This window comes from Podarcis erhardii, assembly GCF_964252035.2.
Source record: "Podarcis erhardii genome assembly, chromosome: 4".
NCBI classification, from domain to species: domain Eukaryota; kingdom Metazoa; phylum Chordata; class Lepidosauria; order Squamata; family Lacertidae; genus Podarcis; species Podarcis erhardii.
Window position 1 is genome coordinate 20,033,846 of NC_138508.1, and position 15,638 is coordinate 20,049,483.

The 15,638-nt window shown below is 44.6% G+C and overlaps 1 protein-coding gene across 3 annotated transcripts in view; it reads left to right on the forward strand.

The window, feature by feature from the left end:
• The window catches only part of CNTN5 (contactin 5), a 689,184-nt gene that overhangs the window by 453,924 nt on the left and 219,622 nt on the right, over positions 1–15,638 (forward strand). For all 3 annotated transcript variants that reach the window (XM_081860152.1, XM_081860151.1, XM_081860153.1), the window contains 2 exons: positions 2,081–2,204; positions 3,323–3,498. In XM_081860152.1, coding sequence (XP_081716278.1) covers positions 2,081–2,204; positions 3,323–3,498 — 300 coding nt within the window. The remainder of the gene's footprint in view (positions 1–2,080; positions 2,205–3,322; positions 3,499–15,638) is intronic.

A 15,638-nucleotide genomic window follows, 5' to 3' on the forward strand; every position in this document is an offset into this window, starting at 1 on the left:
CAGGGAGGGGAGCCAGAAGATCCAGGGGTTCATGGTGGGAGCCCTGGCAGGATATAGGCCTCAGCAAATGTCCCACAATGATGCCAGCAAATGTCAGCCTTCTGTCCCCTGTGACAAAGAAAAAGGAAGCATATTCCATCACCTATTATGCATGTGTTCCTTTGAAAGAGAGATAATTACTACTATTGTTATTGGGATGGGAGAGCTATAGAGTTGAGCAAGAGGCAAAACACAGATGCTGTGACTGGGCCAACAACCATGCTGCCCAGAGACCTTACAGACCAAGCAGGTTGAGGTGTCCTCAAGGGTAGTAGTATTGGAGATCCTCAATACCAGTCCTGCCCTTACGCTGATATTTTTGCATGTTAAAACACCTCAAGGTACAGAAGGAGACTAAGCTGATGGTTGTGTTTTCCTAGACATCTGGCAGCCCTAGATAAGCAATCTCCAAATGCTCCTCAACAAAACCTGATGCCAAAATGAGTTTGTTAGTCTTCAGAGAATCATGCACAAGTCTCTCTTGTTTTCTCCCCTCCATTGAACAACTCCCCTTTGAGGAATGATTTGGGCCTTTTTAGTTTAGAGAAAAGAAGTTCATGAAATTATTCATGGCATGGAGAAAGTGGATGGTGAATAGTTTTTCTCCAGCTCTCCTAACACTAGAACTCATGGGTAACCAATGAAGCTGAATGTTGGAAGACTCAGGATACAGAAAATAAAGTTTTTCATGAAATGTGTAGCTACATTATGGAACTTACATTGACGGCCACCAACTGGGGTGGCTTTAAAAGGGGTTAGACAGATTTATAAAGAAGAAAGCTACCAGTGACCTGGCCCATCGCTCCATATTTACTCCTTAACATTGACTATGAAGAAGATGATTTAAGCAACCCAGTCACAGTTACACTCGCAGTTATGGGAGAGGTTGTTTTCCTCCGATTGATTTGTGCATCTTGTTGGCTTTTAGCAGTTCCACTCTTGAGAAATAGTAAACATATTTTAAAGAGGACTAGGCAAATTCATGGAGGGCAAGTCTGTCAAAGGCTGTGCTCTACCTCCAGAGCCAGAGACATTCATGCCTCTGAATACCAATTGCTTGACATCACAGTTGGGCAGAGTACTGTTGTGCTCATGGCCAGCTTCCCACAGGCATTTGGTTTGGCCATTGTGAGGATGGGATGCTGGACTAGATGGGACATTGGTGTGATTCAGCAGGCTCTTCTTGTATTCAGACTGTGAGGTAGCCTTTTCACATGTGCAAGGAATCACTGGGAAAGCTCAGCTGGTAGAGCATAAGCCTTTTAATCTCAGGGTCATGTATTGCGAAAAAACGATGTCAGTCAACATTTGATGATCTCCTTCTACCGGTCCACAATAGAAAGTGTCCTTTCATACTGCATCATGGTGTGGTACGCTGGTTTGACATCAACTGATTGGAAATGCCCACAGAGGGCGGTGAATACAGCACAATATATTATGGGCTGTCCCGTGAATCCACTGGATGACATTGCGGAAGAACGTTGCCTCAGGAGAGTGAGGAAAATTCTCAGGGATGATTCACACCCTGGCCGGCACTTTCTTGATCTCCTGCCCTCAGGCAGAAGATATAGAAGCATGATTAGTCGCACCAACAGGGTAAAGAACAGCTTCTATCCATGGGCTGTTAGGTTGCTGAATGAAAAGATAACAAAAGGGCAACTGACTTTTTGGGTTTGGTGGGTATGAGTCAGTAAACGAGGGGAATTAAGACCAAGAGAGCTGAGTGGGGGGTACTTGAGTAATCTCACTGTATACAAGTTGTACAAGTGACAATAACGTTTTTTCAATTGTGCCCCACACTGGGCAAAAGATTCCTGCATTGCAGGGGGTTGGACTAGAGGACCCTTGTGGTCCCTTCCAAATCTATGATTCTACATTTCTACTTGCTGAGCCAGTAATCAAGGAAGGAACATGCATGTATGAACCATGTCTGAAATAACTCAAGCATGCACCCCCCCCCAATACCCCTTATTGTGCAAGGCTAATACAAAGCTTTCACTCTGATCTCTAGAAAAAAAAAATGTCCTTTCTCTCCTCACAGAGAGTGTCGATTATGGGCCGGTGTTTATACAAGAGCCTGACAATGTAATTTTCCCCATGGATTCAGATGAGAAGAAAGTATCCCTCACCTGTCAAGCACGAGGGAACCCAGCACCAACCTACAGGTAAAAAACAAAATGCTTGCCGGATTCATTCTCCCTGGGTTGGTTACTTATTTGATCCAGAAGTATTTCCGAAATATATATGTGACTTTGTGCCCTTGTTATGTACTCTTCAACTGTTTTTCATAATTTTTTTTTAAAAAGCAGGTGATTTTGACCATCGATTTTCTCCGTCGTGTCTAATTGTTCCACAAAAAGGTTATGTTAATTACACAGGTATGTAATGTGATCCAGAGGCCTGACTGGCCTCAGCAAGAAGCAGGGCATTTAATGTCACTGTTCCCATGCTGTGGAATGCTCTTCCAGCAGAGATCTGGAAGACATCCTTTCTATTGACCTTCAGGAGTCTCTTGAATACTTTTTAAAGCTGGTGATTTATACTGATTTTAATGGTGTTTTCTGCTTTATTGTTGCAGGCCACCATGTTATTTTATGATATGGGTAGTGCAGAAATCCTTTTATCCATATAATAAATAAATAGCCTTCTTCAGGTTTTCAGATAACATGCTAAGTTAGCAGATGAGAGGGGGCAGCACTCTAGTTCCAAACACACCCCCCCTTGCCATTTCCACCACCTTCCAATTCATGGAGGTTGACTATCTGAAGTGAGGAGCTTCCTGGAGTCAGAATCACCAGAACCGCAGAGTTGGAAGTAACCCAAGGGTCATCTAGTCCAACCCCCTTGCAAAGCAGGAACCTCTTGCCCAAATTGGGGCCCGAACCCATGACCTTGAGATGCAGAGTCTTCACGCTCTACCGATGGAGCTACCAGAATATTAGGATTCTTTGTCTCTTTTGGTCCATATTTATTAGTTTTCAAATTAGGATAGAATCATGAAGATAGGTGAAGAAAAGCGAAGATTTCATTTTTTAAGAGTTCTAAATGCATGGGGAGCAGCCACAAGTACAGGAAGCATCACGCTTCAGAAGGTCACTGTGAGTTGGAAGGCAGCCAGATTGGTAACAGGGGATGGTGATTCCCCCCCCCCCCTTGAGTGTTAGCACACTTTCAGATAGCAACACCTGAAAAGCGTTGTTCTTACAATTACACTGTGTTTACATCTTCTACGTTGCCTTGAAATGGACCCCTCTCAGACCACTTTCTCTGCTTTCCTCCCAAGATGGCTCCGGAATGGAACGGAGATAGACACCGAAAGTGATTACCGGTACAGCGTGATAGAAGGGAGCATTATCATCAATAACCCCAGCGAAACAAAAGATTCTGGGCAGTATCAGTGCTTTACCACCAACATGTTTGGCAGCATATTGAGCAGAGAAGCTACACTTCAGTTTGCATGTGAGTAGCCATACACTATTCATCTCTTTACCATATTCATCTCTTTACCATATTCATCCAGATTCGAATAATGATATTATACCACTTCCTGAATAATGAAGGATTTGCACTGGGAAGTGTTGGAAGAATTGTAGCATCTGGTCTGCCTGCCGTCAGCCATATCTTGCATCTCCTAAGTAATTGGCTTCCCATGGTCTCAGTCAGGGCCCAGTTTACAACTTAGCTGGATTATGTAGGATGCTGGAAAAACCTTTCTTATAATGACTACCCCATACAGCCACCCAAACAAGTACTGTGGTTTGTTACAGGTTTCTTATACGTGGTGGTTTTCTGTAGTTCTGTTGCCATTGGTGAAGAAACGCTTCATGTATCAAAGAAAAACTATATAATGAAATACCACTTTTCATGTTATGACAGTGGCATGGAGAAGCCTGTGTCAAGGCCAGAAAGGCTGTAGCTCAATGGTAGAGCATCTGCTTTGCATACAGAAGGTCCCAGATTCAGTCTTCAGCATCTCCAGGTAGGACCAGAAGAGACCATGGTCTGAAATCCTGGAGAGTCATTGCCAGCCAACGTAGTCAATGCTCAGCTATATTGACCAATGGTCTTACTCAGTATAACACAGCTTCTTATGTTCATATCAGACATAAAACCTGCTGAAATATTGGGGTTCTGAAATGCCCAGGGAGCTTCCACAAGCAAAGGAAACCACCCACTTCAGAAGGTCACCCTCCATGAGTTGGAAGGCAACTAAACTGGCAAGAGTTCGCAACCTGAAGCCTGGCTGTCAGATGGTGGTGTGGTTGCTCGAGAGCAAACAGGCAAGACTCTGACCTGTCTTTTCCAGGCTTTATTATTTGTGCAAACTATTTACAGTGAAGAGCGTCACAAGTTCACGTCTGGCTCAGTCGCTAGCAGAATCTGGGAGTGGTCCATCCTTGTACCTCCTCCAGCATAACAGTCGCGTGACCCCCAACCTTCTCCTCCCTTCCCTGTACCGAAACCTACTGCGCAGAGTGGGCGCTGGCAAAGGGGTACTTCCCTCATCTCCAGCTTGCTCAGAGTCGGTGTTGAGGCTCTCCCTAGCATCCCCTGGTCCCACCACCTCCTCTCTGCTAGAGGTGGGGCTTTCCTCCTCGCCAGAGGAGGAACTGCTTTGCAAGACTTTCGGAGGTTCCCTATAACACAACTGCCCTTCCACCTCTCGCCTCTCAGTTGATGGCAGTTCCCTGACACTGCCCGTATAACATTTCCTTTTCTTCACTCCCCCCACCAACCAAGGGCATAGCGACATTCTGGAAATCCCTCTTGAGGTTCTGAGTAGAACAAGCAGGTTCAGTTAGAATTTATACCTATGGGACTTAGGTGGTCAAATAATGAGCACAGTTTCCCAGTGTCTTACTGTCCACTCGTAGTTCCCCATGCCTGGGAGTGGAACAATGCAAAGCTGCCATATGGTAACTTAGCAGGGATCTACTATCCCAGCGAAGGCCCAGGAGAGTCCTCACAGATAGCTCCTCCTCTTTGCTGTTCATCTGCTCAGTCCCAATGTGCACCTGGTTCTTTTCCGGCGTTTCCATTTCCCCAACCAGGCAACGGTTAAGAGGTGAAGTCCTCTGCTGGTTCTGAACTGCTTGCTGGGCCTGAAACCACCTTCACTCTTGTGGGGCTATAGGTGAAAGCAGGGAACATGGAGTCAAAGCAGGGGTCCAGGCATGGGGTCTTTGATGGGACAAACAAAATTATTTGGGCTGGATAACTCAGCTACTTGATTGTCTCCCTCCTCTGATGGCACCACGAAGCAGGGAGGAAACAAGAAAGTTTTTGCTTGTGATTTTATTCAGTTGACACGGCGAAAGACAACAAATCCAGTCATTCCTCAATGATGGCGTTGCTCACACTGAGCTCCTCCCCCTTCCTTTCTAGCAACAACACCTGCCTCTACGGCGTTCGTCCATGGACAATTGTCTCTGTGCCCTTGGTTCTTGCACCCTTAACAAACTCCTTGTTTTGGGAGAAGGGGGGTCGGCTATGCTGCTCAGTAACATGTCAGCTAGCTGCTCTGCCTCCCTTCCTCCTTCTAACACCTCCTAACTCCGCTGCCTTCTTCTCTGGAAGCTACAGGAGAAGGGGGTGTGATCCTCACCACTCCTCTTCCTCTTCAGTCCAATCCCTGACACAGAGTTATGGTGTTGGAGGTCCATACAGAATCCCACTTCTATTTCTTGGTTCAGGTCTCCACTCCCTGAATTATGCTCTGGCTAGATTCTGACACTCAGACAATGGCCTTGTGCTTTCTTCCTCTCTTGACCAGTCATGTTGCGATTCATATATCCCAGCATTTGCCATCTTCCTCTTGAAATAGAAGGCATGGGGAGGAACTTTTTTTCAGAGCTCTGAAGTCCTCGAAAATAACAAATACTCTCACAAGATACGGTAATTTGTAATGATGTGCAGCGATCCCCTCTGTAAAATTGTCACTGTGCCATATGAGCTTATTGCCCTGCTGATAAGGTCTTTGAATTGATAATGTGACATCTCTGGCTTCCCTTGCATCCTGCTGAGTTTAGAACTTGAAAACTGCTAGCAATTTATCAAAAGTTTAGAGTCTCACAACTGTGCATCAAACACGAACTGAATGGGGAGGGAGGCAGGATCCCAGGTTTCCCCATGCTGTTCCTACCTTCAAAGTCTCTGTTATAGTAACTCTACTAAATTGACAGAGTGTGTCTAAATATAGAGCACAGCGCTTTCCAAAGCAATTGGATGATTAAGGCTGCAAGTCTATATACTGTACACCTTTACCTGAGACCATGCTGCATTGGGAAAGAACCTTAGTTCAGGGGTAGAACAGCTGCTTTGCATGCAGAAAGGTTCCAAGTTCAGCACCTGGAATCTCCAGGAAGATCTGGAAAATGCTCCTGTCTAAAACCCTGGAGAATTAGAGGGACCAATAGTCTGACTTGGTTCAAGGCAGCTTCCTTTGAACTCAGTGGCGATATCCAACTCTTGCACTAATGCAAGGATTAGCACAGCTGCAATGGGATTTTCTCTCCCGCTTCACCCTATGTGTGCTCTTTACTGTCCTCAAGATCTGCTTTGGAGCATTGGGAGGAAAGCCTGAAACAGATTTAGAAGGTACACAGGGGAATTTTCCATTGCACAAGGATAACTTCTTGCACTTACAGAACATTAATCTTTGATTATGTGGCATATAACCCATTGTGTTTAACTCTTAATAGGCATATGCAGGATTGCATTGTTAGAATCTGCACATTCATCTAGGCTGTCCCATCCTCCTCCATAGGAGCATAAGGGTTGGGATGATTTTATTCAGGACTCTGCAGGGAAGTGCAGTTAGACAGGCATGGTGCTCTGAATCTGTCCCACAAGCAAAAGTCTATTGTGTCTGCAGAACAGGAATGTTGGATAATAGCAATATTTCTAAAAACGCCCCACCTTGGATTTAGGGGATCAGAATGGCTTTGCCATCATTACAGATCAGCACTGGTGTTCAGGGAAGGACGAGCCACAGTTCCAGTGCCAGAGCATCTGTTTTGCATGCAAAAGTTCCCAGGTTTGATCCCAGGCCCCTCCAGGTAGGGCTGGGAGAGGCTCTCGTTTGAAACCCTGTAGAGTTGCTGCAGTATCAGTATTGTAGACAATATCAAGTTAGATGAACCACTGGCATTTTCCTATGTTCCTGTGAACCAGCTGGCTTTTCTAGAATTTGCAAAGACTGCTACAATAGCAGCAGATGTGTCTGGTTTGAGTGTTGCTTTTCAAGACTCCTTTGTCATTCTCAGAAAGCTGCATCAAAATCTGAGGATAATCTGCATTGTGAAAGTAAGGTAAAGGTAAAGGGACCCCTGACCATTAGGTCCAGTCGTGGCCGACTCTGGGGTTGTGGTGCTCATCTTGCTTTACTGGCCGAGGGAGCCGGCGTACAGCATGACTAAGCCACTTCTGACAAACCAGGGAAGCGCACGAAAACACCGTTTACCTTCCCACCGGAGTGGTACCTATTTATCTACTTGCACTCTGACGTGGTTTCAAACTGCTAGGTTGGCAGGAGCGGGGACCGAGTAACAGGAGCTCACCCTGTCACAGGGATTCAAACCGCTGACCTTCTGATCGGCAAGTCCTAGGCTCTGTGGTTTAACCCACAGTGCTGCCCACATCCCATTGTGAAAGTACTCCCCCCCCCAAAAAAAATTTCTTACTGTATGCATTTGTTTGCTAGGAGTTGCGCCTCTGCTTACTCGCTAACCCCCCTGCCTCCCCCCCCCCACATTAACCCCGTAGAGCTTCCCCTTCCCACCCAGTGAAATGACTAAGCCTGCTTCTCACAACTGGGTCCTGGTACACAATGCCCTTTTGAGCTGGAAAAAAAACTCCAGATCATTTTGCTTCACTGGTTGGGGGGGTTGCAACAATTCTGGTTCTCCCATCACACTGGTGTTTTAAGTGAACGTATGCTGCTGTGCTGCGTGCATGCATGCCTTTTGCACAAGAAGAGCTCTTTCACATTGCCTAGATAGGTATTACAGCTTAGCATGTGTGTGTTTTGCAGCCAGTCAATCTCTGTGTCCAGTTTGACCACCGAAGAGGCTGAGATAAGATGCATTCATCCCACCAGTCGCCTTTTCACACCAGCATTTGATCAGCTTATATATGTTGGGATATGAACTTATTAAAAAACCTGTAAACCTATGCAGCTTTCCTTGGCGATACGTTCCATTAAATTTGCTCTTATTTCTGAATCTAGATGCACAATATCTGGCTCAGGTTTGGTACGAACATTTCCTCGCAAAGGGTCGTGAAGGCAAAGTGTAAGCTTGTTGGCCTGGTATCAGGTCCAATTTAGGTCTGCTACTACGTCTAGATGCATTGCTCCAGCTCTGGCTCCCACTGATATTGTGGACTTTTAGACTGTATTTACTTCACTTTCAGCCAGCCATGTATTAAAACACTTGCCAGGTAACCCTAGGCAACAAGGAATTGCATGAAGGGGAGTGAGCAAAATGATGGCGGAGGGACAGGCGGACCTTTCCTTACTCTGCACCCAGCATGGAAACCAAGTGGGTTCCCACAGAAGGAGAGTATGCCATTCTTCCTCACCCAGCAAAGAAAGCCAGCTTCCTTGTTGTCCTCTGCCAGCACTGAGGAGGCTGGTAACATTTGTGGGTTTATTTTACAAGGTTGCTTAACCACATACTTAGCACTTTCACAGAAAGCAATAGGGCACAGTAGGTGTTAGTTGTCCTTTTTCTGCAAACCCCACATTGTGCTATAACCCTAAGGCATGTTTGAGCATCACCATATAAAGTTTCCTGGGTTGTTGTTTTTCCTGGCAGGCTTTGTGTAATAAAAAAAATTGCTCGTGAATATTTGTCAGCGTTTTAGTGCGAAATTCTTTTTATCCACACAATATTTTGCAAAGCTTTCCCCCCGGATATATTGCATTTTTTTGTTTGTTGTTTTCACAAACACATGAAATTTTATGCACACTTCACCCTCCTATATGCCGTTTTGTAAACATTACTTGACAGGAGAACTTTACTGCAATATTCAGGGGAATGTGAATTTTGCAGGATGGCTTTGTTTTAGTCTGCGTATTGTTTTGGGAAGTACAAACTATACAACACTTGTTATCTGATAGGAATGAATTGCAGGGATTGGGTATGCAGAACTAATTTACACTGGTGTAAATTAAGCCAGAATAAAGTTACACCATATCTAGTGCCTGCTCAGCAGCATGGCTGCTGCTGTTCTGCCTAACTCTGGCAGAGTGGAGGGAAAACCCTTCTAAACAATGTTGTATAATGGGTTCACAGGTCATGGGACCATGCTGAACAGGCTTAGGATCCAGCCTAGGCCATCCCTCTCTGGCTCTTTCCCCATCTTTGGGGTGACTTACACTGACCTCATGGGATGCAGGTGGAACTGTGGGTTAAACCACAGAGCCTAGGGCTTGCCAATCAGAAGGTCGGTGGTTCGAATCCCTGTGATGGGGTGAGCTCCCGTTGCTCGGTCCCTGCTCCTGCCAGCCTAGCAGTTTGAAAGCACCTCAAAGTGCAAGTAGATGAATAGGTACCACTCCGACGGGAAGGTAAACGGCATTTCCGTGCGCTGCTCTGGTTCGCCAGAAGCGGCTTAGTCATGCTAGCCACATGACCCAGAAGCTGTACGCCGGCGCCCTCGGCCAATAAAGTGAGATGAGCGCCACAACCCCAGAGTCGTCCGCGACTGGACCTAATGGTCAGGGGTCCCTTTAGCTTTACCTTTTACACTGGCCTCAGCTCAGCCAGCTTCAAGTTCAGCTGGCTGAGCCCCAGCTGAGCTGGGATGAGCAGGTTGTGTCTGTGTATCTTCAGCTGAGCTTGGAGTTAGGGGCTTTATGAGCTGGAAATCAGCCAGCAGAGCCACCGATCTAATGCATCCTAAGATGCTCACCCCAGTGGATCTTGCCACAGGACTGACATGAGTGCATGCACGCATCCTGCCCTCTTGTATGGTGAATGCAGAGGGCTGCTCCCCTGCTACACGTAAAGGATTTCTGGCCAGCAATTGTGTGCACTGCTGTCATAATTCTTTGGGTAACGATAGGTCTTAAAGCTGTTTTCTGCCAGTGATTAAAGCACAAACTAAAGTTTGACAAACAGCTAGTGGTTATAAAGTAGTGTGTTTTCCTCTGAACATCCCTTGAGAGAAAGCTTGCTTAGTAATAATAATAATAGCTTGCAAAGCTTTTATGATTTATCTTTATGTACTAAGCTTGTGTTGGTGGCCAAGGATTTGTCGCATTAATCCAATTCCTTTTACTTCTGCCAGTGTTGGCGAATAGGAAACACCCTCACAAACTTGCATGAGATAATCAAAAAATAAAACCACACCAGTAAGTTGCAGCACCATCTGCAACTAGGGATGGAAAGACCTGCCAATTTCAGTTTTCTCAGTTTCTCGTTTTCCCAGTCTTACACTCACCTCCCCACATAATTTGCAATTTAAAAAGAGAGCGAGATCCTCATGAAAATTCAACAGCATTTTAGAGCTAATTTCTCCTAATAAACACGTTTTTTTACTACTGTACACATTTTTTGCATGGCATTTTACCTAATATAAAGCATTTTTGTATGTTATCTTTCATGAATACATTGATTTTTATGCACGTTTTCCCTAATGTATGTGTTTTTGTAAACACTGGTTTGTTGGAAAACTGCATTGCAAAATTTGGAGAAGCGTGAAATTTTAAGGATGGCTGTGTTTCAGTTCATGTGATCTGACTGGATAGAATCTCTCTCCATCCTAGAGGAACATTAAAAGACCTCAAGCCCTTGCAGTCATATTGTCATGGTGTTTATTGCTTTGCCATCAAAATTCAACAATGAATCAATATGTAAAGCGATGCCTGACTCCACATAAGGTAGACAGTAATCCATGAAAAATTATGCCATAATAAATTTGTCAGTCTTTAAATTGCCACAAGGCTCTGTGGTCATTCCCAGTGCTTGTGTCTTGTCTGCATTAAACATCTTGAGACGCCACAAACAAATCAAGACATATATACCTTCTCAATAGCAAATACCTGTCTTTGTGAAGCCTCTCTCAGCTCCTGTGCTACATAGGGCTGTCATGCATATCCCAAAGTTCTTCTGCAGGAAATCATCCTGAACAACTAACAGTTGTCTGCCCATAAAAAACCCACAAAGGCAACTTGATGAGATGGTGTTGAGCATTCAAGTCAACGACTGAAGACCCAGCCTTTTCACTGATGTGGCAAAATTATCTTAAGCCAGAGAGGTCACTTCAAAATGCTTTTTAAAAGGGAGCAGTGTGCAATTAGAGCAGCTGCATATGCATTGCTCAACAAATGTATGCATTGACAATGCACAATTTTCAGGAATGGTGAAATTTGTATTGATGAGAAAATTGCACAACCATTTATGCTCTTGAGTGTCCTAACAAACCTAGTCAGGAAAGGTGGAAATAGATGGGAACTGCATATTTCTACTGCCATGGAGGAGCGCACAGTACTTGATTTGCAGTTGTGAAAGCTGCAACCCAATATACAATAGATTCACGTAGGTAGCCGTGTTGGTCTGATGCAGTCGAAATATATATAAAAATTTTTTTTAATGTCCAGTAGCACCTTAGAGACCAACTAAGTTTGTTCTTGATATAAGCTTATACCAAGAACAAACTTAGTTGGTCTCTAAGGTGCTACTGGACAATTATTATCTCTCTCTCTCTCTCTCTCTCTCTCTCTCTCTTTCTCTCTCTCTCTATATATATATTTCCAATATACAATAATGCATACTTCAAAATCTACTGCAAACAAGCATGTCGGTCTGTGAACTGAATCGTAAGGACTCTGATTTTGCTTTTCAACTTACTCTGTTGACACCCCTTACACATATACTTGATGATTTCCCAAATTCAGGGGCAGCCAATGTAGCACCGTCAGATACTTTGCACTGCAACTCCCATCATCCCTGACCATTGTCCACACCATTTGGGGCTGATGTGAGTGGTAGTTCAAAACCTCTGGAAGGTACTGTGTTGGCTACCCGCACCATAATGCAATAAAGTGTGTTTTATTTGTTCACAGATAATTTTTTACCCGTTTGATGTCTTGACAAGACTGTATTATTTACATTCGCTTCTCCAAATCTATCTCGTAAATTTTCAGTTCAACTTTCTTCTTCCAATTTTACCTGGCTGATTGTTACTGCCTCTTTTTTTTATCTTCTGCGGCATTTCTTGCTCCTTAAATCTATTTTCCCATTTAGGATACAGAAGGAGAACGGCCGATTAGCTATAACTCATATCTCCCTTTTCCAATGGTTGCAGCATAAAAACTGTCTGCTGACAGACAGGATAAGAAGTCTGCAATGACATGGACAAATAAATCAATAGAGTATTGGGAGACAGCCTTCATGCTATGCGTTCCATCATGAAACACCCCTGACAGCTCACTGGAGAATTTGCCACCCACCTGCAAACTGACTTTAATGAGCTCCATTGTCTTTGGAGGCCCATGATGGCTGCTCAAAGCACTGGACCTAACCCAGCTCCATTTGCATGCCTTGTGACTGTTGTTCCCAAATTGGGGGGGGGGGGGGCATTTCCAGCAACAGATACATCCATCAATTTCACAGGGGCCAAGAAGAGCATGTAATGGGGGTTTTTATCCAGTGTATGCATGCAAGCCATCTTACTGGATATGGACACCTGTCCAGTTAGAGCAAATGAAACAAGCATGTTAATTTACCCCTCCACCCCCCCCCAAAAAAACCCTTCTCCCTGTCACAAAGGTTCTTAAGAGCAGAAGCAATAAGGCAGTGGGACCTACAAGGCCTACACAATCATTCAAGCCTACTAGCTGTAACGGTTAGAAGTAAACTGCCATGTCACTCTGACTCATGACTCGGCTTGGGTTCCCTATACAGTGGTACCTTGGGTTACAGACACTTCAGGTTACAGACTCTGCTAACCCAGAAATAGTACCTCGGGTTAAGAACTTTGCTTCAGGATGAGAAAAGAAATTGTGTGGTGGCAGCGCAGCGGCAGTAGGAGGCCCCATTAGCTAAAGTGGTACCTCAGGTTAAGAACAGTTTCAGGTTAAGAACAGACCTCCAGAACTAATTAAGTTCTTAACCCGAGGTACCACTGTAAATGTAACCAGCCATCTCTCTGGGCCTCAGTCTGTCTTCAGAGTCTGAGTCAGACTTGGCTCAGTATGTGAATGTGTTGTTGCAAACAGAGCGGTTCCACGACTCCAGTTAATCAGTAACTAAGATCTGTGCCTCTGTGAAGGCTAAGATAGCTGCTATGAGCACTCTGTGTATGCTCTTTAACTACAGTGGTACTTTGGTTTGCAACCGTTTTGGATTACAACCATTTTGGATTACAACCACGTTAAACCCGGAAGTGTGTGTCCCCTTTTTTTGGATTACAACTCATTTTTTTAGGGGGGGGATTACAACTCCCCTTTTTTTTAGGGAGGCCCCATTGGCGAAAGCGCACCTTGGGTTACAACCTGCTTTGGTTTACAACCAGACCTCCAGAACGGATCATGGTTGTAAACCAAGATATCACTGTATCCTGTTTATGAGCAAGTTTATTTTCTCAAGTAAACTTTTATTCTGTTTATGAAGAAGATTCTGCTTGATTAATTAACCACTGCATGACACTCCCCCCCCCAATGCATCCATATCAGGTATGGCAGGGAAACGGAGGAACATCCATGGATTCTGGATGTTCAGGGTAGTTAAAACAAAAGCGGATTACAAGGAGCTTCAAAGGAATATCTACATACTAGGCGAACGGGCATTCTAATGGCAGAAGGCATCACGTTCGAGGCTATTGTATACATTTTTCCCCCCTAAAAAAATCAAATTAATATAGATGCCCAGTCAAGGACAATAAAAGTGTAGGTACTACAATATGATCCACCCACCACTATTTTCCTTGAGAAGGCGGGCCACAAATAGATCATCAGGTGGTCATCATGCTTGAGAATAAGTCACTCTTAGAAGTGTGGTGAGGAATACCAAAGATAATACAGTAGATCCTCGGGTTACGTTACCCTCAAGTAACGTAAACTTTGGGTTGCGAAAGCGGCAAACCCGGAAGTATTTTCCCAGGTTTCGCCGCTCACGCATGCGCAGAAGCAGCGCCTCTGGATATGGCTTTTCTGGGGTGTGCATGGACCCCCAGAACAAATTAAATTCGTATCCAGAGGGTCCAGTGTGTGTGTGTGTGTGTGTGTGTGTACACAAACAATATTTTAGTAAGGAGAAGACTTACTAAAGTGCCGCGGAAGATGGTAAACAATTAAAGCTTAATTGCTTTGACAGCCTAAATTAACAGAGCACCTCCTGCAATTTCTTTTATTCCCTTGCTTTTTAATTGCTAATTTATAAATAAAAGCATTTTAACAGGGTTCTCAGCTTTTAGAACAAATTAGTGAAATTTGGTGCCTGGATAAACGTAGTAAAAGATTAGAGACTGCAGGATTGCCACTGTAAATTACCATTATTAAGATGTCTCTGCCCATCCATCACTCACAACACAGATGGCCTTCTTTATTATTTGTATGAACACAAACACATAAACACATCAGCACTGCATAAACTGGCATTTGGAAGGAAACTCTGTAAACTTCTGGCTGTAAGGTGAAGTACATGTCGGTTTCATGGAGGTCGTTAAAATTAGCTGCATTAATTGCCAACTCTAAAAAAATGTGCTTCGTCAAGCCTGACAGGACCACTGTGAGTAAGACAAGCAGTGACCAGTTGCCACTAGATTAGTGAGCTGGAAGAGGCAAAGCAAGGCAAGCAGACAGACTCTGCAAAACATGGGATTTGACATTTGCAATGCTAGGAACCGGAATGCTTGCTTGCTGCAGAGCCTTGCATAAGAAGATACGGTAACCAGAGCCCTGTTGGGTCAAACCAAAGGTCCATCAGTCTGTTCTCACAAGGCCAACCAGATGCCAACTGCTTGTTTATCCTTGAGGGACACTGCCAAATGCAACGCCATGGGACAATTTCCAGGCTGATCCTGCCAAGCTGGATGAGAGAGAAAGATTGGGAGGTGGGGGGGCAAGAGTGCAAGAGCTCAGAGATTATGATTCAGCAGAAGATAGCTGTTGGCAGCCTCCTATTGATAAGCTCAAATTTGAATAACTCGACTGGCTTGCTGCTAGCTAATCCAGAATGGGGGTATTGAACTTTTTGTTGCTAATATGAAACTCTGAGGTTATGCAGGTCATGAGGACATTAAAAAATTTCTGCTGGATCCAAAGAACCATCTAGTCCAGCATCCTGTTCTCACAGTGGTCAACCAGATGATGAGGATGAGGATGAGGATGATGATGAAGAAGAAGATTAATACCCCGTCCATCTGGCTGGGCTTCCCCAACAACTCTGTGCGGCTTCTAACAAAATATTAAAATACAGTAATGCATCAAACATTAAAAGCTTCCCTAAACAGGGCTACCTTCACATGTCTTCTGAAAGTCTGGTAGTTGTTGTTCTCTTTGACATCTGGTGGGAGGGCGTTCCACAGGGCAGGTGCCACTACCAAGGAGGCCCTCTGCCTGGTTCCCACAAGGCCACAAAGGGGAACCCACA